The 24,850-nt window shown below is 53.4% G+C and overlaps 1 protein-coding gene across 2 annotated transcripts in view; it reads left to right on the forward strand.

The window, feature by feature from the left end:
- The first annotated feature begins 232 nt into the window (after window positions 1-232).
- Window positions 233-24,850, forward strand: part of IFFO2 (intermediate filament family orphan 2) — a 51,587-nt gene continuing 26,969 nt past the window's right edge. The window contains exon 1 of one of the 2 annotated variants that reach the window (XM_081308690.1): window positions 233-1,375. In XM_081308690.1, the coding sequence (XP_081164816.1) occupies window positions 714-1,375 (662 nt within the window). In that variant the 5' untranslated portion in view covers window positions 233-713. The remainder of the gene's footprint in view (window positions 1,376-24,850) is intronic. The other variant, XM_081308689.1, reaches the window with a different exon arrangement.

A 24,850-nucleotide genomic window follows, 5' to 3' on the forward strand; every position in this document is an offset into this window, starting at 1 on the left:
CCCTTTAAGAGGCCGGACTGGCTTTGCGGCGGTTCCAGCTAACCAGGTCCCTGGTGCCGGTCTGCGGCCGGCGTTCACCGGCAGAGAACCCGAGCTGTGCGGGTTAGCAGGACTGGACGCCGGGGAGGGCGTGGTCCAGCCGGGGGAGCTGGGAGGAGCCAGAGCTGCGGCAGCGGGTCCACTGCGCCAAGAAAGCGGCGGAGCCGGGGGAGTGGGAGGAGCCTCAGGCCTGTGGGCGTGGCCCGGCCCTGCGGGCCTCGGGGGAGGAGCTTCTGCTAAGGGAACGCCGCAGAGGAGGAGGGGTGGGCGTGGCCAGACCGGGGGCGGGGACAGCGTCTGCAGTGGGAGGGGCCGCCGCAGAGCGGGTAGTGCCGGCCGAGAGTCCTTTGCGTGCGCCAGCCGCGGCCCCTTCACAGCGTCTCTGACAGCCGGGGCGGTGGGACCCGCGACCCTTAGTGGTCTCGTGCAGTCACCGCGGCCTGCACCGCGGCCCGAGGAGCGGCCGCGTCCCGTCCTTCGTCTCGGCGCCCACATCCGGGGGCAGTCTAGCCGGCCGTCGCCGCGGAGGCCGCATCTGGCGCGCATCTGGAACCGCCCGGCCGGCCGCGCTGGAGCCCGCGTCTGCCCTGGCCCGGCCGCGCCGGGAGCCCTGCCCGGAGCTGGAGCCTCACCTGGAGCCGCGGGTCCGGGGCCCTGAGCCACGCAGCCGGCGCATGGTGAACTCGCTGCTCTTCGGGGAGATGGCCTTGGCCTTCGGCTGCCCGCCGGGCGGCGGCGGCGGCTGCCCCGGCGGCGGCGGCGGTGGCGGTGGGGCCGGACCAGGGCCGTCGCCGGTGACGGCAGCGCTGCGAGACGACCTGGGCTCCAACATCCACCTCCTCAAGGGGCTCAACGTGCGCTTCCGCTGCTTCCTGGCCAAGGTGCACGAGCTGGAGCGGCGCAACCGGCTGCTGGAGAAGCAGCTGGAGCAGCAGCAGAGCGAGCGGGATCGGCGGCTGCGCTACAAGACCTTCTCCCGCGAGCAGGCGGTGCAGACCGGGCCTGAGCTGCTGCGGCCACCAGTGCCGGGCGGCGGACACGGCAGCGGCCCGGCGCCCGGCGCCAACGCCAACGCCAATGCCGTGGCCCTGGGCTGCCTGCCCCCCGGCGGCGGCTCGCACCCGCAGCACTACGGCCGCCTGCCCGGGACCATTTGGAGCTACACGCAGGTGCGGCGCACGGGCGGCGGCGGCGTGGAGACGGTGCAGGGCCCCGGCGTGTCCTGGGTGCACCCCGACGGCGTGGGCGTGCAGATTGACACCATCACGCCAGAGATCCGCGCGCTCTACAATGTGCTGGCCAAGGTGAAGCGCGAGCGCGACGAGTACAAGCGGAGGTGAGTGGGGCCGCCCCTCCCCCGCCTCTCCCTGGGAGGGGGCGTCCAGGTCCAGGCAGCTGAGGAATGTGTGCGCAGGAGGGCAGGGCGGGCAGCTGGTCCTGGCAGGTGGGCTCTAAGCTGTGTTTCCTGAGCGCTATACAAGCGCTGGGAGGACTGTTATCTAGATCGAGAATGGGGGTGGCGCTGACTACGGTTGGGGATACCTCGGCGCCGTCACTGGTCCACGCACATTGTTTTCTATGGGACGTAATAGTCCGCGGTGTTGTATGTGATCTCATTTTTGTCCTCTCGGCCGTGCAGATTGTGAGGTCGCGTAACCCCCATTTTGCAGATGAGGAAGCTGAGGTGCAGAGATGCCAAGTGACTTGACCCAGGAGACTGGGCTAATACCCGGTGAAGTCAGGATTTGATTCAGTGACTTTGCGCCTGGCTAGTCTGTCTCCCAACCTAGGTATTTCCCCAAGGATGTGGGAGGTAGGCTCCCTCCCTGAATGGGTGAAAAGAAAAATCTCTTAACTAACCCACTGCCTTTGTTTCTTGAATTTAATGACATAATGTGTGTGAAAACCGACAGATCTCTCCCTACCCTGCATTCTTGTTCCGGTTCCATAAGGTCCAGCTCCTGGGCTGGAGAACCATAAGTACATCACACTGGCCATGAGCTTTTAAAAATGCCTTCTCTTCTCCACGCTTCCCAAGTCTCATAGTTTATTGAGCCCCAGTGAACTCAGCCCTAAAGGTACCCGCCAGGAGATAACCTTGGATCTGAAGACTGGATATTAGATGGACCCAGACCACAGACTCTGGCTAGAGGTGAGGGACACACTGCTTGCAGGACTGGCTAGTGTGTTCCTGCCCAGCCCTGATTCTCTGGCTGGAAAACTGACATTGCTTCCCGCCTGTGTCTTGATTGACAGTAAGGTCTGCTTAGCTTTCTGATGAGTGGGGTCTATCTGCTGCATCTCAGGCCTGGATGGGGGAGGGGCCTCTGGCCCTAGGCTGCTGTCTCAGACATGGACAGCTCTGCACTTGGAGACATGGCTCGGAATCCAGAAGGACTTTTCGTTCTTTCCTTAATGTCTGCTGAAGGAGCTGGACAAAGTCTCCTTCCTTCATCTCCCACTGAGCAGGCTAGCTACTGGTAAGGATTCTAATGCCGGCTCCATCACCTGCCAGAGAGATGGTTAAACCACTCGCAAGCCCGTGTGCTCATCAGAGAAATGGGAATAGTGAAATACACCACAGTGCTGGAGGGCAGAGTAGGACGCTGCTGGTTTTTTTCAAGGTACAGGGTAATTGAGGGGCTGGGTGAGGTGGTGCACTCCTATAATCCCACCTACTCATGCCGCTGAGGCAGGAGGATTGCAAGTTCAAGGCAGGTCTGGGCAACTTAGTGCAACTCTCAAAATAAAGAGCTGGGGGTGTAGCCCAGTGGTAGAGTGCTTGCCTAGCATGTGGGAGGCCCTGGGTTAATCCCCAGTACCTCCAGTACCTCCAAAAGAAAAGTAATCAGGTGGATTCGTTAATGATAACAGACACTTTGTCCAGCCAACAGGAGCAGAACTGTCTGGAGCTGGCAGTGCAGGGTGGTGAGCTTCCTTCTGGGGTTCCTTTCTCTCTGGAGGACTTGAGAATGGCCTGATGCTTTTATAAGGAGGCCACCCCTCTGGCCCTGGTGATCAGCCCTGTCTGGGCGGGTCAGGGCAAGATGCTTTCCATGGTGAAACTCAGGGAGGGATGGGCCGGGCCCTCCTGTCTGCTGCTGTTGACCATGTCGTCATCGTCATCCCACAGACTTGCCTTGTATTTGTCTAATGGTGTGTGTGCTCTGCGGACCTGGGTACTGGGAGATGGGAAGACTGTGCCCAGTCTTGGAGGGAGATGGGTTGGCATTGAGCAACGATCTGTTCAAGTTGCACCCAGGGTGTGGGATGTGATGTCAGCCTTTGGCGCTGTCCTGGAATGAGCCAGCGCTCCTGGGGCAGGTGGGGTGCAGGTGTCCTTCTCTCTGCCTTTCTGGGGTGCGTGCATACCTTCCCCACCTCCATGATTTTGTGCATTGGGAAGAACCATCTTTTCTGAAGTCGATTCAGGGCTCATGTTGGATTTTTCCAAAGTGAGCAACCCCCCTGCCTGGGGCGCAGTTTCCCTCCCTATGAGCCAGGTGCTTGGGCTGGAACTCTGCTCCTTGCAGTCCTGGATTTCTTCAGCGATGCTCTAGGGAGGGGTTCCTTGAATACTTCATACAAATTGTTTTAACAAAGTGTTACAAAAAATGTCACAAAAAATGTCCTTACCAGCTTTGTTACAGTGTTAATACAGTCACAAAAAATGTCCTCTTTTTTAAGTTCTTGGTGTTGACTTCCTGGATTCCACTAATGTGTAACTTGTTCACAGTTGACCTCAAGGTCCCTCTTTCCCCTTGTCTGTTTGTCTGAGGGTGTTTCGAGATTCCCATGCAAACTGCGGAGAACGATTCCCTACCCCAGCCCCTTACCTGTGTGCCTCAGGATTTCTTTCATGCTCTGTAGCCCAAACTGGAGATGGAATCCAACTGGATGTGGAACTGTCATCCCTAGTCCCCGTCCTCGATGTTAATGCATCAAAATAGATTAATCAGTTGAGAATAGGTGACTGTTAGGTACTTGAGCTGACATTCTGTTTTTATTTGTTGATATATTGGGGTTTCTCATAAGAATTTTCTTTGGGGGGAGGAGGGTAGATATGTGATCAACTTAAAAAAAAAAAGTAAAAAAAACAGTGGACTACACGATTTCAAAGGGTTTTCCCACCCTTGACAATATGAAAGTCTGAGTCGAAGCTCCTGGCCTACCTCTGTTCCCCTTCCCACGAGAGGAGATGAGAGATGAGATGGGAGATGAGACCAGGATTGGCCACTAAGGCCTCTGCTCCTCCCAGGAAGTCTAGCGTGGACTCCTCAGTGGTGACCAATGGAGGGAGCCTGTCTAGGAAAGGACATGTCCCATGTGCCTGTGGTCACCTGGAGGAACCCACAGCCTCAAGGGCCCGCACTGGCTTCCTGGTGTGTGCAACTCAGTGTTCTTCAAGCTGGGGGCTTTTCAGGTCCCACCTCCATGATTTGTGGCCCTATTCATGTGCGACCCCTGTAGGGTTACTTAAGCGGAGTAGCTTAAGGGCTTTATTGAGGTCTAATTTGCATATCATGGAAGAAAGTCACCCATGTGAAGTATATCAATGACTTTAAGAAAAGGTCCAGAACTGTCAGCCATCTGCACAGGCCAGATTTAGAGTCCTCCATCCCCCGGACATGCTTTGTGGCTGTGGGTAGACGGTCGCCATCCCTGCCCGCTGCATAGTCGGGACCTGCTCTCTGTGTGTCCATGTGCCTTTCCTGGACATCTCACGGTAGTGGCTTGGGGCTCTATGTCGTCTTTCATGTCTGGTTTCTGAGGCTCACGTGTCTTTTCCTTGCTGAGCAGCGTGTAAACCACACGGCTCATGCGTTCGCCTGCCCCTACCACTTCCACTGTAGTGTAAATTTAAAGAGTCGCCGCCTGCTACCCTCTCAGGACCATCAGCCGTGCTCCACCATGTTTAGGGAACATCTGCCCAGGCAGAGCTTCTGGCCGGGCTGCCCCGCCCTGGCCCTGCTCACCACTTCTTTGATTTCCCCTCGGCCTAACCAACCATTTACCACGTGGGAAATGCGGTCACTGAGACTGTAGAGAGCGCAAGGTTGTCAAGCGTTGATTGGAAACCAAAACAAACACACTCCTGTGTCCCCGACCAGTGTCACCAAAATATCCTGTTCTGAGTTTGCAAGCTGGGGGCTTTCCCCTGGGAGATTCCTGCTGAACTTATCCAAATTTTAAACAGGAGAGTTTTCTCAGTTGACATCAAGGAGACCTGGATTCCAGGTCCAGTTCTACCACTGTGTGCTGTGTGACCCTGGGGCAACAGCTGCCCTCTCTGGGCCTCAGGTCATCCACCTTTACGGGAAGGGGTTCCTTTGGGTAATCCCTTCAGCCCACTCTGTGGTTCAGGTCTGTGACACAAAATATAGGTTATGGTGATCTTTCTGCCTGATCTTTCTGACATGTGCTTTCTGTGGTCCTTCTTTGTTCTGGGCGTCCCTGTCCCTCTTGCCTCTGCATGGCTAGGGTCCGGGCTTGGGGCATAGGCAGTGCTCATGCTGAGCAGTTTAAACAGTTTGGCTCTGGAAGCAGGAACTCTTTGAGTTTGTTGAGAAAAAGTTCCCTCTGAGAGCGTGGTGCTGGGGCGGTGGCCCAGGGCTGTGCTGGCCTGGCTGCCTGTGGGGCACGGGGACTTTCACAGGGTCTTCTGCTCCTGCAGCCCTCCTGACTTCAGGCCCAGTGTGAGGGGGAGTGGGGGCCTAGTTCCCTTCCGAGCAGGTGTGTGTGAAGCCGTGTGTCCCTGCAAGATTGGTTTTCCCTTGGGACCTGGGGTGAATTGTAGGGTCACTTGAGAGTCAAGAGGGGCCACTGTGGTCATCGGGTGCATGGGCGATTCTGGGGACAGTGGGAGGCTGTGCAGCGGGAAAGGACCCTGTGTCTGTCTGACTCCCCAGCGACTGGACAGTCTGAGGAAGTTCCTGTCTGGGCTGGGCTGGGCTGGGCTAGTTGGGGCTTTCACTTTAGAGGTGGGGAAACCAGGGCCCAGCCTGAGGGCCCAGCAGGACCCCCAGAGCCAAGCGAGCCGGGTTCCCTGCCCTGATACTAGCTGTCTGCAGCCGGGACTTAGAAAAGGTCTCTGCACTTTCTCATGTGTCTGTTTTAAGCATTTTTTTTTTTTTTAAATCCCCTTTCTGGGGTGGGAGGAACTTTTGTCATAGCTATTTCTGACCTTGAGCCGGAAGGGGCTGGGCTGTCAGCCAGAATGGAGGTCTCCAAATTGGATGGTGAATGGGGCAGCTGGAGTGTCCCCTGCCTTTTCCCGTCACGCCCAGGGGAGGCCCTCCAGCAGGTGGGTGCTGGCCCCTGAATGCCCGGGACCCAAAGACTGCTCATAAGCTCCCTTCTCTGCCACTTCCTTGGACACTGTGTATTCTCTCTGAAGCTCCATCACTACGAATTCTTTCTTTCTTTCTTTTTTGGTACTGGGGATTGATCTCAGGGGCCTTGACCACTGAGCCACACCCCCAGCCCTGTTTTGTGTTTTTTATTTAGAGACAGGGTCTCGCTGAGTAGCTTAGTGCCTGACTTCTGCTGGGGCTGGCTTTGAACTCATAATCCTCCTGCCTCAGCCTCCTGCCCAGCTGCTGGGAGTACCGGCCTGTGCCACAGTGCCCACCTGCCATGAATTCATTATTTCCAATTTGCCTTCAGGGGCGGCTTGGGGTGGTACAAAACAGTTGGAGTCCCTGCTGTGCCACCTTCTGTGTGACTATGGGCCAGTTGCTTGGCCTCTCTGAGCTGCCTGAGCCAGTGCTGCCTCCTCGGTATGGAGGGATTCTGGTGTTGCTCCCCCAGGGCTTGGGAAGGAGTTAATGAGCTCCTGCGTGAGGGCCCAGGGCCTTGGAAGCTCCTTGTGTGTCCTCCTCTCAGCCCACCCCTCTTCCCCTGGCAAAGTCTCTTCCCTTAATTTATGAGGATTTCTGGGCACAGCCCTGGACTGCCCAACAAATCCATCTCGGGACAGTGGCTGCGCTCTGTCCACGGAAGGCGCCAGAGGTGGTGCTGGGGGCGGACGGAGAAGGGCTGAGAAGGGCTGCCGCTTTGTCCTGCTCTCTGGAGGGCCTTGGGCCTACTCTGAGCAGTGATTTGTGCCTCCGGAAATCTCTGCTCCCAGCCCTTTCTCCCAACCGCCTTTTGAAAACACAGCGAACCCCCTCGAGGCCCTCGGTTCGCCGGAGAACCATATGCCGGAGTCTCTGGGCCGGGCTGGTATTCTCTCTGGGGACAAATTTGGGAAGGATTCTCAGAGCCTCCAGCTAGAGGAGGGGTGGGACCCTGGTCCCAAAAAAGCAGAGGAGGAAGCTGGAGACAGCTGACACCGAGATTCCTGCTGGGAGGAATGCGGGCGGGGCTCTGCCTGGCCACCGGATGCGCGGCCCTGCCCCCAGCACGTGTGCACAGTCGCAGCTCTCCGTGTGCACAGTTGCAGCTCTCCGGTGCAACACGCTCACGTGCACACACGTGCACACGCACCCTCCCCCGGCTCTCTTTCGGTCCAGGCCCGAATCCCCCACGGGTCGGGTTTGAAGGACACAGAAGGGTAGGCCGGTCTGAGCATGCCCTTGCTGCGAGCAGCCACATCGACTTCCAGGAGCATTGATCGTGGCGCTGCTGGTGACACGGAGGGCCCGCACTCTGCACTCGCAGGCTTGGGATTGGACTCCAGCGGGAGAGAACACCCGGCTGTCACAGATGGTGGGAGGCTGGGGCGGGCCAGGAAGCCACCGTCCTGTGCTCAGGCTGAGGAGCGTGACTTCTTCTCTTTGGGGGGGGTCCCCAAGCGCCCACCTCTTCCGGCGCTGCAGCCTGAATCCTAGCACCCGGGATTGCCCACCCATGGCCCGGGCGCCATGGAGCCGGCTCCTGGGCTTTCTTCTTTGCAGAGCCCCCTCCGGGCCGGCCAGAGTCCACGCTGAGTAAATATTTACGTGTGAAGGAGAGTCTGGCTGCAGCAGGCAGTAGGCACCGGGGGACTGGGGACATAGAGATGACACAGGGATCCAGCTGTGCGAGGAGGGAAGGATCAGCAGACCCAGGATTTAGTCCCAGCGCATCAGCTCCGTGAATTCAAAAGAAGCCCAATGCCTCGTGCCCCATGCTTGGGCCCAGCCCAGGAGGGAAAGGCTGAGTGAGTGTGGGCTGGGCACTTTGCCTCTGAGTCTCAGTTTCCTCATCTGTGAAATGGGGATGCCAGGTCCTGTGGTCTGAGGTCGTGGGAGGAGTCAGAAGGCCCACAGAGCTGCAGAGTGTTTTGTGTGTCCTTGGTCAAGTTCCAAAGAGAGGTACTTGGGAAGATCTCACAGGGCAGAGAGGGAGCTGTGCCGGTCCTTGAGGGGGCACCTGCTGGAAGTCCTCTGCCTGCAGCCTTTGAGGGTTGTGCAGCCTCTGGGCCTTGCCAGCCTGTGGGTGCTGGGGGTCCCCGGCCAGATGGGGCTGGCGAAGCTCTGGGACTCCCTGCCCAGCAGTAAGCTCCCTCCCGCCCACGCTGGGCACAGGGCTCCTGGCTTCCTGGCAGGATGTGGTTCTCACTCTAGTCCCCAGCACAAGGGAAGGTAGTTGGCGCTGGGTTGTGGCTCAGCAGTAGAGCGCTCACCTAGCACGCACGAGGCACTGGGTTCCATCCTCAGCACCCATAAATGTAAATTAAAAAAAAAAAAAAAGGAAAGCGAGAAGCTAGCTTCACCCAGTGATCAACCTGGCAGGGGCTGCTGGCTCTTTCGGGGGTTGCAGCCTGGCTGAGCCCCTGGGTGGTGGCCCGGGGCTGCTGGGATCCTGTGGAGTCCAGATCCCGTCCACACTTGCCTGAGGTGTGGCTGGAGCTTTGCCGCCCTCCTGGGAATGGCGCAGTGAGGGGTGGGCTTGTGTTGCCCTATGAAGACTGTGTCCTCTCTGTGACTTTGCTGGATCACGCACCATTTAATTTTTCACACCCAAGTTTATCCCTCTATAAAACGGGGTGAGGTTTCTTATGAGTTCTGCTTCCTGGGCTGGTGTAAAAATCAGTTGCAGTCGTGTGATACGAAAACATCTTGGGAAAGGATTTAAAAATAAACCAGTTTGACTCAGCAGCTGCCGTTTATTGAGCACCTACTAGTGTGAGGCTCTCAAGCTTCTGTAAATGATAATAGTAATCAGCAGAGAATCTCCAGAGGAAGGAAGCCATCTCGCTCGTCTGACAAAGGAGAGGCTCAGAGAGGTGAAGACGTCCGTCCTGCGTCTCACAGGGAGTCCTGCCTGGACCTGCAGACCCCAAGCTGAGTGCCCTTCCTGGATGTGTGTCCCATGCCTCCTGAAGGCTAGTGAAGGTGGAGCCTAAAGCAGGCAGGAGGCAGGCCGGGAAGCAGGGTCTCTCCAGCACCTGTCACAATATTGCCACGTGGGTGGCAGAACAGGAGGCGGTGGCTGCGCTAGGAAGACTTTCTGCTGTCACTTTACAGTAATTCTTTCTTGAGAAGCAAGTGAATCGCGGTCGTGGCAGGTGGCGGATCCCCCACCCCTGCTCTCTGGAGGGGATCCTAATGGGGGTGGCCGGGGTGGGGGGAGCACCGGGTGAGGGAAGCTCTGGTCAGCCAGGGAGCAAGGCACAGCTGGGCAGTGTGGCTGGTGGGGGATGCATAGGGAACACACACACACCTGTGTGTGGCTTCCCGTCGGGTCTCAGGTACGCCCCTGGCGAAGGCAGAGGAAACCAGGCTCAGGGGAAGTAGTTCACCCACGTCCACAGCAGAGCCAGGCCGGCTGTGAGGCTGGGCTCTGGGGTGTGCTCCTGTTGTCCTGCCCAGCCCCAAGGTGTCCCCAGAGCAGTTCTACCACGCGTCCTGCGCAGTGGTTTCATTAATGAGGTTCTGGCATTCAGTTAGTTAGAAGAGATCAAAATAAAACACACAGACAGTACCTTATTTTAATGCTAGGTCCGAGACGGCTCGGTCTCCCTGTTTCCCTGCCTCCAGCCGCTCAGCAGGGCAGCGAGGATTACTCTGGGCTAGCAGGAGAGAGAGAGAGCGAACACGCCGGGGATCAGCCTTTTATTTGGGGGAAACAAGAGATTCAGGGGAGAATTCCATCCAATGAAGGTTGAGGGGGGGCTGTACTCCAAGGTCAGGGTCAGTGATTGGGTCTCCAGGGTCAGTGGTTACGCACACCCCCACACGGATGGGCTCTCTCATCAGGAAAGGGTCGGGATAACTCCGACACAGCCAGAGTGCCTCAGGCCCTTAACGGGAGTCACCCAATCACGTGTCAGAATGGCTCCCCACATATTCCCCCTTTTTATTCTTAACAATGAGGCGGCGGTTCACTCTCTGGAGTCCCCGGATTCTTGATTGGAGGACTCGCCATCCTATAGTTACAATACAAAAGAGAATTAACAGCAAAGAGAATAATCCAATAATGTACCAAGCGGAGTGTTTAAGAATATTTCCAGGGTTGAATCCATTTAACTCCTTCAATATTTGGTTAGCCAAAGAAGAAGGATCTGAAAAATCAGCTCTATTATTTTGAATGTCTTGGATATGGTGATGAAGTTCCAGAATATCCAAGCTATTATTACTATTTTGCCAAATGCCTAATAAATGGTTTTTAACCTTCTCCCAATCCCAGAGAGAAGCATTGTACTTGGCAGCTGTAACACATACATACTTATAATTAGCATGGCATTTAAGCCTTTCCTTAAATTTTAAGGCTGAAAGTTCATTACCAATGTTAATAACAGTCGCCTCTAAGGCGTTTAATTTAGTCTCAATCCTTTCATCAATATTTACTTGATTACGCAGAGCCTTGGAAGTATTTTGAGCTAAATTATTAAGAAATTTTGCATGCTGAATATTCTGAGACAATGTCAGAGATGCAGAGACGGTTGAGGCAATAAATGAGACCAGTGCTAAGACACCAACAATTATGACTCCAATAGCACGTTTAGGTCTTGTTAGCTGGGCATGAATTTGCTGCAAGACTTGTAAACCAGCATCAGCATACCATGGCTCTGAAATATTAGCAGGTAATAAAACAAAAGAGGGCTGATGAAGTATCAGCACTCCTTTTCCTCCATTATACCTAGAAATACAATTGGTTAGGTTGCACTTATTACAAGTAACAAAATACCTATCATCTATCCATCTAACTTTTACATTTCCAATAATTAAAACATAAGGAGATTGGACACAGGCTCTTAGGCCATAGCAAGATCCCTCTTTACAGTTCTTGCCAACAAATTTTGGTAAAGGTTTATCTGTAAAATGTAAATATTCTGAGGCAGCAATTAAACGCCAAATATCTCTTTGAATGCCTCCTTCACTATAAGTCAAAATATTACTAACAAATCCTGTAGGTGTCATAGCAGAATTTCTTCGTAATTGTCTCTTATCAATTTTTGGAGACCAGTCTAAAATATACCCACTAGCTTTAGACACCTTATGTCGTACAGGAAAGGTATTTACACAATCCATCCATTTAGGAAAGGTGCCAATTTCAATTATAGAACTATTTGGACAGTGGGGTACCGGTGGAGGTTTTGCAGAAATGACTGGCTTGTTATGGGAAAGTCCCATCTTAATTATTGATCTAGTATTAGGTTTTAAGTCTCCATAAATAGAATTATTTGTCAGTCTAGGTTTACCAATCGCTGTCTTTTCTTCAAATGATACTTTCAGACAGCCAGCATGTTTATCATGTGACCAACATAAAGGTAATTGGGCACTGTAGCCAGAATAATTAAATCTAGTCACATGACTGGGAGTAATATGAGTATCTGTAAATCCTCCCATCATGAATGAGTCATTAGTAAATACTGGAATAGATTCTCCAGTCCACACAGCTGGGTGTACCAGGGGTGGATCTGGGAAATATGTCCAATAAGTGTCTATTTGATTCCCTTTTACCTGACAGCCCAGTAGGGCAATTACTGTCGCTACCATCAAGACTGGTGTCCTGTTCTTTCCTAGGCGTCGAAGTATTTGGGAAGCCTGGGTTGTCAATTTCTTCACATCTTTCCATGAAATCAGCTTCTCAGCTGGTTCAATCTGGTCTTTCTTCATCTTTTTCCGGTATCTCCTCCTTCTGGGTTGTGGCTCCTCCGTGTCTATCCTCAGTCGCTTGAGTCTGGGTTCTATTTCCTCCATGTCTGATGGCACGTTCAGGCACCCAGATGGGACGGAAAGCACCTTCTGGAAAAACACAAGCATGCCCTCGGCCCCATGATATTACCGGATCTGGGCCCTTCCACTGACCAGTCTGTAAATCTTTCCATAGAACTCTGCCTAAAGGGCCTGTCACCGAGGGAGACATTTGCCTCTCAGCAGCAGTGTGACCTTCTGTGTCACAGTTTAAAAAATTTAAAACAAATAAGGCATGATTAAGGCTATTTTGGGGAGTCATTATCTTATTCCCCCTTTTTAATTTTTGTAATTGAAGTTTAATAGATAAATGAGCTCGTTCTATAATGGCTTGACCTTGGGGGTTATAAGGAATTCCTGTTTTATGATTAATTTGAAACTCTTGGCAAAATTGTTGAAAAGCAGAGCTTACATAAGCTGGAGCATTATCTGTTTTAATCTGCATAGGACACCCTAAAACGGAAAAAGCTGCTAAGCAATGAGAAATTACATGTTGAGTATTTTCCTTAGTACGTGCTGTGGCAAAAATAAATCTAGAATAAGTGTCCACTATGACATGCACATAACATTGCTTACCAAATTGAGGAATATGAGTTACATCCATTTGCCATATTTGATTTGGTTTTAAACCATGGGGATTTACCCCTGATGGTAGAGATGGAGTGTAAATAACACACTTAGGGCATTGGCTTACAATCTGACGAGCCTGTTCTCTGGTAATACTAAATTTTTTACGTAAGCTAGAAGCATTTTGATGATGCAAGGAATGGGAAGCTAGGGCACAGTCATATGAAGACATCTGTTGACAAAAAGCTACTAATTTATCAATATTATCATTACCTGCAACCAAGGGTCCAGGGAGGCTAGAATGTGCTCGGATATGTCCAATAAAATATGGGTACTTCCTCATTAGCACTGTCTTTTGTAAATTATGAAATAATTCAAATAACTCCTGTGATGAAGTAAACCCAATAACTGAGGTTTCAATATTTTTGGTAACTCTGACTGCATATAAGCTGTCAGAATAGATATTAATAGGCTCATTTGAAAAATAATCTAAGGCCAAAATCAGGGCTTGAAGTTCTGCCCTTTGAGCTGAAGTATAAGAAGTTTGTATTACCTCTGTGTGAACACGGCTGAAGAAACCTGCCTTACCAGAGCTGGAACCATCTGTGAACACCGATAAAGCTCCCTCTATTGGATGGGAAAGTACAATCTTTGGAAAAATAAGTGATGTTAATGATGCAAATTGTACAATCTTATCACGAGGATAATGGCTATCTATCTGGCCAGGGAAATCTGCAAAAGCTATCTGCCATGAACTAGAAGTTTGAAAAAGCCAATTAGTCTGTTGAACAGAAAATGGAATAATTATGATATCAGGCTCAGATCCAATTAATTGTAAAATCCTAGTTCTACCCTTAATCACTAATTGAGCTGTAGAATCATGAAAAAGTGTTAATGTCTTTTGAGGGGAATGAGATAAGTAAATCCATTCAATAACTCCTAATTTTTGCCATATGGCTCCTGTTGGGGTATGTTCAGTTGGAAATATTAATAAATATATTATTTCTTTAGGATCTATTCTAGTAAGCTGTGCATTTTTAATTGCAATTTCCACTTTCCTTAAGGCTGCTTTGGCCTCCAAAGTTAGTTGACGTGGAGAGGTTGGAGAAGGATTTCCTTGTAATATCTGAAATAAAGGACTTAACTCAGAAGTAGTTAACTTTAAGGATGGTCTTAGCCAGTTAATATCTCCTAATAGTTTTTGAAAATCATTAAGGGTACGTAACTCCTTAACTCTTATCTGAAGATTTTGAGGACGGATTGTACTCCCTTGAATTATCTGACCTAGATATTGAAAAGGAGATACCTTTTGAATTTTTTGAGGAGCTATACTTAAACCCAATGTTGTAAGTGAGGTCTCTAACTGAGTAAAAATTTCTGAAAGTACTTCTGAATTAGCATGGGCCAATAATATATCATCCATAAAATGAATAATGTATGCATCAGGGAAGCTATTTCTAATGGGATCTATTGCCTGATCAACATATTTTTGACACAGGGTAGGGCTATTATGCATTCCCTGAGGAAGGACTTTCCAGCAGTATCTTTTAACAGGTTCCTTAAAATTAACTGCTGGGACAGTGAAAGCAAATTTTTCACAATCTTCAGGATGTAACCTTATAGAGAAAAAACAGTCTTTTAAATCTATTACCATCAAGCTGTAATCTAAAGGAATGGCTGTGGGGGAGGGAAGTCCTGGCTGTAATGATCCCATAGGCCGAATTGCCTGGTTTATTGCCCTTAAATCCTGTAATAATCTCCAATTTCCTGACTTTTTCTTAATAACAAAAATAGGTGTATTCCAAGGGCTAAGTGTTGGTTCAATATGACCAGCTTGAAGTTGTTCCTCAACTAATCTATGAATTATTTTAAGCTTTTCCCCTGAGATGGGCCACTGAGAAATCCAAATAGGCTCTTCTGTGAGCCACGTAATTTTTTCAGCTGTTTTAAGGATCGGGGAAGTACTCAGTGCCCCTAATAAAAATTTTGTCCTGAAGTATTTACTAATCCTTGTCGTGGAGACTGGCTTGTAAACAGATATTCTTCCTGAAAGTTTTCCCTATCATCTCCAGGAAAATACCTTTGATTAATTTCTTCAACTGACCTTATAGAATTTGGGGTGACTAGTAGCAGTCCCATTTTGGCTAGTATATCTCTTCCCCATAGATTAGCTGGTAAAGACTCTAACACATAAGGCTTAAATATTCCACTGTTTCCATCAGAATCTTCCCAACGGAGATAGTTGGCACTTTGAGCAGGCTGTGAAATTTTTCCTATTCCTTCTAGATTAGCTGAGGCTGTATGTAGAGGCCATGTCCTGGGCCAAAATCGGCTGGACAATATTGAACTATCAGCCCCTGTGTCAATTATTCCTAGGAAATTTTTATTATTAATTCTAAGTTTTAATAAAGGGCGTTCTTGTCGCACTAACTGGGACCAATATACTCTGTCCGGCGGTTTAGAAACTGAATCTGCCGGCAGGTGCCTTTCTGAGACACAAGGCAATAATATTAATTGAGCAAAAATATCCTTTGGGGTGAGTCTTAGGGCATAATTGGATCTTACAGTAACATATAATTGCCCTCTAAATTCTGAATCTATCACACCAGGTATTACTTCAATAGCTCCCTTTAAATTATTATGCCCCAAAATTAAACCTACAGTATTTTCAGGAAGCGGCCCGAAAATCCCAGTAGGGATTTGTGTTGGTCCCGTTTCAGGATCTAATTCAACTGTCTCTGAAGGTCCTAAGAAAACTGTCTGTGATCCATGTCTCTGCTCCGGTAAAAATCGCGGACTGTCCTGGTCGGCGCCGCTAGTGACGTCACACTGTGTGATGTCTCCCCATATTGTTTCTGGGCCCGGGGAGGGGCCGAACGGAAGTTTTTTGTCCCCTCGCTAGGAGGAAATACTTGTGGCGAGAAGGCGGGCTCATCCGTGTCACCCGAATCAACCATGTGGCGCCGAGTCCTGCAATATCTATTATCGCCAGTAGATGGAGCCCTAAACCTAAATTTGCGTTGGCGACATTCGTAGGCGAAATGACTGGGTTTTCCGCAAACGTAACACTTGCTGTGGGACTTCTGAACTGAATTTTGTGGCCCCAAAGTTTCCTTTAATATTGTTGCTAAGGCTACCGTTTGTAACTGAGTGGAATCTAAGTCAGAACACAAGCGAATATACTCAGAAATTGTTCCTTTCTTACGATGGGGGCGGAGAACATCTTGGCAAATTTTGTTTGCGTTCTCAAAAGCCAATTGTCTAACAATAAATTCGCTAGCTTTTGGGTCTCCGATGGACCTGTTTGCAGCCTGATATAGTCGGGCTACGAAATCTGAATAAGTCTCATTGGCACCTTGTTTGATTTTGGTAAGAACTAAATTGGACTGGTCCTTGGGGACAATTTGCCTCCAGGCACGTTTTGCACAATCAGTTATTTGATTGTACACTACAAAATCATAATTTAACTGTCTTTCTAAATCAGCAAAATCTTCAGTCCCTAAAAACATCGCTACTGGCGTTTCTATGCCCTGTCTTCTGTTTCTTTCTGCCTGTTCATTACAAAAATCAGTCCAGTAAGTTTTCCAAAGTAAGTAATTTCCCCCGCTCAAACAAGATCTGGCTAAAAAAACCCAGTCACTAGGAGGAAGGGGTTGTGAGCAGATATTTTTTATCAGACTCTGAACAAAAGGCGAATTTGGGCCGTACGTTTCACATGCATTTTTTAATTCCTTGATAGTTTTAAATGGAATTACAGCATGAATTCTAACTCTCTGATTTTGCTCATCAGTTTGCTCAAAAACTGGAAAGAGGTGAAAACCAGTAGTATCCTCCCCCATTTCTTGAGCCTTCTTAATACCTTGCTGAACTGGGGTAAGAAAAGTCATCTTTAATTCAGCACACCTGTTAAATTTGGTTCTTCTAGCAGGTATTGGCTGAATTTTTAGGGCTTGGGTAGGTGGTGCTAAATGCAATCTATTAAAATTTCTCTCTAAGTCCTGAGTTTCTATGTTTAATTCTTCTTCCTCAGACTGCGAGTTGCTATCAGACTCTGTACTATCGCCATTTGGAATTTGGGTTTCTAACTCACGTGGCTGAGAAGAAACCTGAGCCCCGCTAGGAGTTTCCTTTGTATTTTCCTCTCCAGGAAGATTGGTTACCACTTCTGGAGGGCTCTCCAAGATTAGAGATGCTTCTTCTTTATTATGCTGTTCTGTATAATCTGTCTGCGGGCTAGTTTGCACATTTCTAACCTTTGTTTTAGCTCCTAGCGCTTTTGTTTTAAAACGGCTCAAAGGAAAGGAAATTAACTTAGCCTCAGGCTGATTTTCCATTTGAATAGACCTAATGGCTCTTTGAATACCTCTCAGAAGCTCTTCTGGTGGCCACGGACTCTGGTCCATGTATTCAAAGAGACAAATTTCTAGGGCCGTCCAAGTTTTCTGTATATTCTCTATGCCTCCAGGTATTTCAGTAGAAAGACAAACTCTCTGTAACTTTCTTCCTAATTTCTCCCAAGTAAGTAAATTTGGAGACTCTTGGTCACAAAACCAAGGACAATATTCACCTACAATCTTTAAGAATTGCAATAACTGAGTTTTCTTTATCTGTTTTCCTTTCTGATTAATTATACTGTCTAAAATAGTTAGATACATTTCCTTATCCGAAGAAGTAGAATTTCCCATTTTAAGTAAATTAATGTCTCTTTCCTTCAATAGTTCCTGGTACTTTTGTGACTCAAATGTCATTTCTTCCTTTCTCTTATTTCTTATTTTCTTTATTCTCTTTATTACTTTTGTGACCCAAATGTCACTTCTTCCTTTCTCTTATTTCTTTATCTTCCTTATTTCCTCTTTATTTCTTTATTTCTATTTCCTTATCTTTTTAGCGCGCGCTCCCACTCAATCTAACTAATTCAGAATGCCCCACGTTGGGCGCCAATTCTACCACGCGTCCTGCGCAGTGGTTTCATTAATGAGGTTCTGGCATTCAGTTAGTTAGAAGAGATCAAAATAAAACACACAGACAGTACCTTATTTTAATGCTAGGTCCGAGACGGCTCGGTCTCCCTGTTTCCCTGCCTCCAGCCGCTCAGCAGGGCAGCGAGGATTACTCTGGGCTAGCAGGAGAGAGAGAGAGCGAACACGCCGGGGATCAGCCTTTTATTTGGGGGAAACAAGAGATTCAGGGGAGAATTCCATCCAATGAAGGTTGAGGGGGGGCTGTACTCCAAGGTCAGGGTCAGTGATTGGGTCTCCAGGGTCAGTGGTTACGCACACCCCCACACGGATGGGCTCTCTCATCAGGAAAGGGTCGGGATAACTCCGACACAGCCAGAGTGCCTCAGGCCCTTAACGGGAGTCACCCAATCACGTGTCAGAATGGCTCCCCACAAGCAGTGACTTGAGGTCCTTCACTGATGACAGCCAGGAGGAAGCACTGGGCATCGGGGGCAGGATGGAGGCTGGCCGTGGGCTGGGGACGCCTAACTTTTGCTTTTGATCAGCGCCATGAACTTTACCAGGCCACAGGGAACCTGTTACTGTCATTTCATGCCTCTTATGGGGGAAGACGAGACTTTTGGGTGTGGTGTCTGAGAAGACAGTGGCTGGTCACTCACTGCACCAGGCCCCGTGCTGGGCACCAGGGGAAATGGACACAGCCCCTGCTCTCCGGAGCTCAGAGTCTGGGGGCCAAGGGAAATGTGTCATCTACCGTGTGGCAGCATCACGGGTCAGGCACCTGCTCAAGTAGTGCCTGTGTATCCCAGGAGCCTGATAAACACTTTTTTTTTCTTTTTTGGGTACCGGGGATTGAACCAGGGTCCCCTCAACCACTGAGCCCCATCCCAGCCCTATTCTGCATTTTATTTAGAGACAGGGTCTCACTGAGTGCCTTAGTGCCTCGCTGTTGCTGAGGCTGGCTCTGAACTGCGATCCTCCTGCCTCAGCCTCCTTACAGGCCTGTCAGGAACATTTGTTAGTTTTAATTGGTTAAACAAGTATTTCTGGCGTTGCCTCTTGGCCAGGCTCTATTCAGAGCAGTTGACACATATTGAGTCCCTGGAACCTCACACTGAGCCAGCCCTGCGAGTGGGAGACCATCTCGCCCATTTTCGAGGTGCTGCACACTTGTCGCACACCCCCTCTAGCCTCTGTTTTCACGTCTGTGAAATGGGGGTGCGCAGTCTGCTCTCACCAGGCTGTTGGGCTTTGGCCTGGCAGAAGCCCCTGCACGTGGCCATGCGGGGAGGGGCTGTCTCCCAGCTGTGACCAAGATGCTTGCTCAGCGATCTCTGCTCGTGTGCCTTGACTGCGGGATGTGTGGGCTCACACAGCCCCCGCCCCACTGTCTGCTGCCGGATGGAGAGAGGCCCCTGCAGTGGGGATGGTGCCTTCCACCCTCTTAATTGGCCATTTTTATTACTCGGATTATTTTAAGACAGTTCTTGGCTCCCTGCCTCCTGTTGACCGTCTCAGGGGAAGGGAAGAGGTGCTGGTCTTAGTGGACCTGGTGAGATTCCCCGGCAGACAGACTCCTCTCAGGGCCAGGTCAGTACTTCTTCCCAGGACCCTTTGGGGCCTCTCTTTGCCCAGCCCCCTCTGGTCAGGGGAGGAAGGCCTCCTGGGGACGGGCAGGGGAAGCTCCAGGAGAAGCAAGTGGCAGTCAGCACCAGAAGGTCCCAGAGCTCCGTGGGACCCTGGTGAGGCCCCGGGTGCCCCAGCCCCAGGAGTCCAGAAAGCCCCTGGGCCTGATCAGGGCCAGTCAGGGAGGCCTGCTGGAGAGCTGTGCCCAGGGCTGTGGTCAGAGAAGAGGAGGAGGAAGGTGCAGGTGGAGGGCGGCCTGCGCAGAGGCCTGGAGGGGAGGCTGTGGGGCGGGCGGGCACCGCTGCCTGTGCCCAGCTGGTGTGGACTGTCCTCTTCCACTCTTCGCCCTCCGTCTTCTTGGCCTCCCTGCTCTGGCCACCCCGGCCCCCTCCTGCCCCTCTTCCCCTTCTTCCTCGTGCTGTTCTGGTTTCTGCCCTAGTGGCTGGCTCTCACCCCGGTTGAGCTGGGCCATCCTGTCCCCCAGCCAGACGCCAGGCTGCTGTGTGGCTCTTGCTGCTGGGGCTCCGAGCACCCTGGGTGTGTGTGCACATGCTCACGTCACGTCTGTGTGTACGTCTGTGTACGTGTGCGTGTGAGCATGAGTCAGGAGCCTCGGTCTCTACTCTGGGGACTCAGAACCCTCAAGGTTGGGACCTCGCCTCTGGCTACCTCTTGCACTGTGGGCTGGGCCCTCAGCATCAAGGTGAGGCCAGAAGTCCGAGAGGTCAGTGCCAGCCATGGGGGCCAAGGCCTCGGTCACACGCAGGTGGGGGCTGGTGGGGGTGGTCTGCTCACCTACTCCCTTGGCTTCCCAGGTGCCTGGGTCTTTCAGCCCAGAGGGCCTGAGTACTCCCTAAGGTCATTTCATCCATTCCGCTGCCTCCAGGCACGACCATTCCCGCCATCCCCCAGGAGCAGATGTACCTCCCGTCCTTCTGACCGACCCGGCTGTTTGTCTTGCCGTGTTTCTGTCTGCCCCCCCCCCCCATGACCACTGTGCAGATGAGAACAGAGAGGCCCATGGGAGAGAAGCTTCCTGGGGTCACACAGCAGGGGGGTGGACCAGGCCTCCCACCCTGGGGCTGCCGCCTCCGTCTCCCAGCAGCCGGAGCACTGGGGGTGAGGAGCCGCCCACCAAAGTCACAGCCCGGGGCGTGGGAGGGGGGAGGCCCACGGAGCACCCTGCCCCTCCAGCAGACCCGGGTCCTGGGGCTGTGGGGCCGAGGTCCCCTCGGATGGGAGGTGGGGTTTGTGTCCTTGTAACACCAGGCACCAGCCCAGCCTGGCTTTGGGCTCCTGGGGTGGTGACTGAACCGCTGTCCCACCTGCCACCCAGGTGCTGGTTAATCATTTCTCTGCCTCGGTTTCCTCTTGTGGAAAACCTGCTGGGGAGGCCAGGGGGCTGCTGCAAGCCACCCCAGTGGCTGTCCCGGCCCCCTACCTCCGGGTGAGCCCTGGGTTGGGGGTTGGAGTCTTGCCTGGAATGCCGGAGCTGGGTGGCCCACGCCAGGCCTCCAGGCCCCCCCTCCAGACCCGGACAGTCGCTGTTTTACGTGACAGTGGGCTTCACCCCTGCCTTGAAGGCCCACCCCCGCCCTGGGCCCTGGGAGCTGGGTGGGCAGCTGCGGACAGAGCTGGCATCTCCCTGGTGTCCTGTGCCAGGGACCCCCAGGTGGTCGGCCTGTCCTTCCTGAGCCTTGGGCTGCGCGCCAGGGACCCCCAGGTGGTTGGCCGGTCCTTCCTGAGCCTTGGGCTGCGCTCCCTCTTCCTTGGTGCCCGCCGAGGGCTGGGACCGCCTGAGCCATGTCCTTGCCTGGCTTCAGTTCTCCCGGCTGTCAGGTGGGACTGTTGGCCTTAGCTCTTAGGTTGTCACAGGGCTGGGAGGTGGCGTGTGCTGGGTGCCAAGCATGGTGCGGGCACCCAGCTGCCCCCCGGGCTGCCCCAGCCCCCGGGCCATGGCACTGAGAACTGCTACTTCCTGTCCTTCCAGCTGCACCCTGGCCTTTTGTGTCCGGGCCTTCCTCTCCCCAGCCTGGCCAGCACACGGGAGGTCACGTCCTCCTCCTTCCCAGCAGACTGTTGGCGCAGAGTGACCGGGAGGGCAGGACCCCGTGGTCAAGGCTGTGTCCGGCACGGGGAGTCACCTGGAGCCTGTGGCTTCCAGGTGGTCATGGACAGGTGCCTGTCCCCGCCTCCCTGGGATGCCACAGCCTCCTCTGTGGGTCAGAAGCAGCCCCGGGAGGCCACATGGTTGGTGTGAAGCTCATGGGCAGGGGCCGGCTGGGTCGGAACCCGCATCTGGCAGACAGCTCACGGGAGGACTTCCCAGGCTCACTCTGCCAGGCTGAGAGATGGGCTCACGTCCCCGGCTCGCTTCTTGGGGGAGATCTAGGGGCTGGGAGGCAGGGCTCCCCTGCAGCCAGCTGCCCCTTCCTCCTGGATCCCATAGACCAACGCCTCTTCAGGGATTGTGGTGAGCGCTCACTCCCAGACCTTGGCAGAGGGTGACATTGAAGGCTGGCTCGCCATTGTACTCCCTGGGTTGACGTCAGGGCAGAGGTTTAGGGTTTCGGCTCTGAGACAAAGGCCTCCTTGTAGCTTCTGCCAAGTTGAAGTGCAGGCACGTCACCCCCAGGTGGGAAACCAGGTAGAGGGATTGAGGCGGGAGCGCCAGGAGCCTGGGAGGCCCGGCTTGGCCTCAGCTGCCCAGGGAGGAGGCAGATCTCACGGTCCAGCCACACCCCATGCGCTCCTTTCCCACGAGGTGCTCAGAGCGGTGCAGACGCGCTCCTGAGCACTCCTTGTACAGGCGGGGAGCGGAGTCTCCCAGGCAGGGGGACTAGGTACCTGCTGCAGCCAGAGCGTGCGGAGCCTGCAGCAGTGCTCTGACTTCAAGGATCAGCCCGGGGCCCAGCACAGGGTGTCATTTCACATCCAGCTCTGGGAGGGTGTCTTGGAGAGCCCAGATGCAGTGAGGCCACAGCAGACAACCTCGTGGCTTGGGGGAGCCAGAGCTGTCCTCTCTGTCCTCAGGATTCAGAGTGGACTCCCTGATTATGAGCATGTGTGTGGGGCCTACGGTCTGCCCGATGTGTATGACACATGTGCACAGGGTAGAGGGGGGACCGGATGCTGGAGAGTCAGTGGTCACTGGAAAGTGATTCCGGGGGGGCCACGTGGGCAGGCATAAGGAGCCATCTCAGAGGACACCTAGGACCTTCTGCTCGTCTTCAGTGTTTTCCCACTTGATATTCATCCATCTGTCCATCGTTTTGGGGGTCCCTGTGCCCAGACCCTATGTTCAGACTTTGTGATGGTCCTAAATGAACTGGGTGCTTGCCAGTTCCTGGGGAGCTTTCCAATTGACTGTCAAACAGGGCGGAAGAGTGCTAGAGCTTCAGTCTCCCTCTTTCCCTTATTTCAGAGAGGGGTAGCGACTTGCTCAGGGTTGCCCAGCGAGGGCTCATCAGGTGTGCAGAGTCCAGCCCTCGCTCATTTCTCTGCCGTGCTGACCGCTCTGGCCCCTGGCTGGTAGCCCTCTTACCCAGCGCCCACCCCCCGCCACAGCTATTTTGATGCGTTCTTCAGATTTTCTGGAATCCTCCACAACCTCTGCTCTGAGACACATCCGAGATGCCCGCTGCAGCCTCGCTTGGCTGTGCCCTGCCCTGACACGTCGCCTTGCACATCCGCAACAGGAGGCCGACTGAACCCCGAGTGCGCATGTTCCTTGCAGGCCTCAGAGGGTCTCTGAATCTCTCTCACCTTGAGGTGGGGACCATTGCAAATCCTGCTTAAAAATTTTCCTTCCAAGAAGAGCATTCAGAGACTGTCCAAGACATGCCGTCCCTCATCCTTTTTCAGCCTTTTCCATTGGGAAGTGCTTCCTGGTCTCTAGCCATGATCCTGAATGCTGCATTTCCCCTTGCTTGGTTCTCCTCTGAGCAGGGAACTGGCTGGACGTCACACCATGCCCCCCGCAGCCCTGGAAGTGTGTGCTTGTCTCTCCACCTCCTTCACCCTCCCTCTCAGGCCTGCGTCTCAGGGGCGCTCTGGGCAGGGAGGCTGGTCCCTTTGGGATCCCGCAGGTTCCTGGAGAGGCCCGGTCCTCCTTTTCATGTGTGGCGCTGGGGTTTGAACCCAGGGTGAGCCACGTCCCCAGCCCACGTGCCTCTTCCTGCTGGAGTCGGGGCCCTCTGCACCGGAAGTGGCCCAGGTCCCGCCTCTCCGGATGGGGAAACTGAGGCCCAGAGAAGTTGACTCCCTGCCTTGGTCTGTCCCGTCAGCGTGGCCGAGTGGGGGGCCCCTCTGGGGCCGTGGCATCTTTGCTGTTGGGGCAGGGGACCTTCCAGGTTGGTGAAGACGGTGGGTGGTCGTGGCCCAGACGGGGTGAAGCGTCCTGGGCCGCGCTCAGGTGCTGTGGCACCTCCTCCCTGCCTCACTGTCCCGTGGCTCCCTGTTGTCACACGGCCTCCCAGACTCCCTTTTGGCCCCAGGGAGGTCCTCGTGTGCGCAAGGGGGACACCATTTCCGCGGCCAGGGCAGGAAGGGGTTAAATAGTCCTGCCTGCCAGGGCTGGACGCCCAGCTGGTGTCCTGGCCCCTCGGGCCAGCCCGGCCATCTGGCCTGGCAGACACCACACTGCATCCCATCTGTCCCAAGGCAAAGTCACCAGGAGGAGACCCGTCAGAGTATGCATAGACCCTGCTGTCTGTCCCCGCTAGGCCGGGCCTGGGCAGGCTGTCCTCTGGCCACTCGCCCAACTGCCCTGGAGTAGCTGGCACACAGGGTCTCCCCAGGAGAGGAGAGTCAGCTCGTGCAGACAGGCCCAGAGAGGTGCAGAGACAGGCTCAGCATCACACAGCAAGCCAGTGCCGGTAGAGTGGGTCTCATGGGGGACGCTGCTTACCCTGTGGCTCCAGCTCACCCGTCAGTAGAGACAGTGCAGGGTCCGCTGTGTGCCGGGCAGTGGTGACTGGGGACACGAGGCAGCACCCGTGGGGAGGAGAGGCACAACCCAGCCTGGCGGGGGCTGTGACACCCTCGCACAGCTGGGCACGGGGCTGCTCTAGGAGGAACACGCTAATCCGAGGTGCTGGGTGTCTGTGGTCCTGTCGCTCCTCACAACCCAGGGGGGTACCGTGGTGACCCCCATTTTACAGATGAGAAAACCGAGGCTCAGAGAGGGAAGTCACTTCATGGGACCATCAGCTGGGGGGCGGCCGAGGTGGGCTCCCTCCAGGTCCGTCTGGTGCCTCTGGAGGTGGGGGCAGGCTGTGCCTCACTTCTTCCCCAGGTTGGCTCCTCCCTGGCTCTCTGCCCCGGCCTGTCTCCCGAGTGCGACCAGGGACCGTGTGTCAGGAGGACGAGGCTCAGGAGGAGAGTCCCCAGGAGGGCTGGGGTGGAGAAGAGGAGCTGTGCTCTTGCCAGTCCCTTGGCACAGCTGGAGTTGGTGGCCCTCTGACTGGCCCTGGGCGGGCTCCCAGCGGCATCCGGGCAGCCCTGGGGGACTCCCGCTGGTCGGCCCTGTGT

Source organism: Spermophilus citellus (assembly GCF_964194105.1).
Source record: "Spermophilus citellus genome assembly, chromosome: 9".
In the NCBI taxonomy this organism is placed as follows: Eukaryota; Metazoa; Chordata; class Mammalia; order Rodentia; family Sciuridae; genus Spermophilus; species Spermophilus citellus.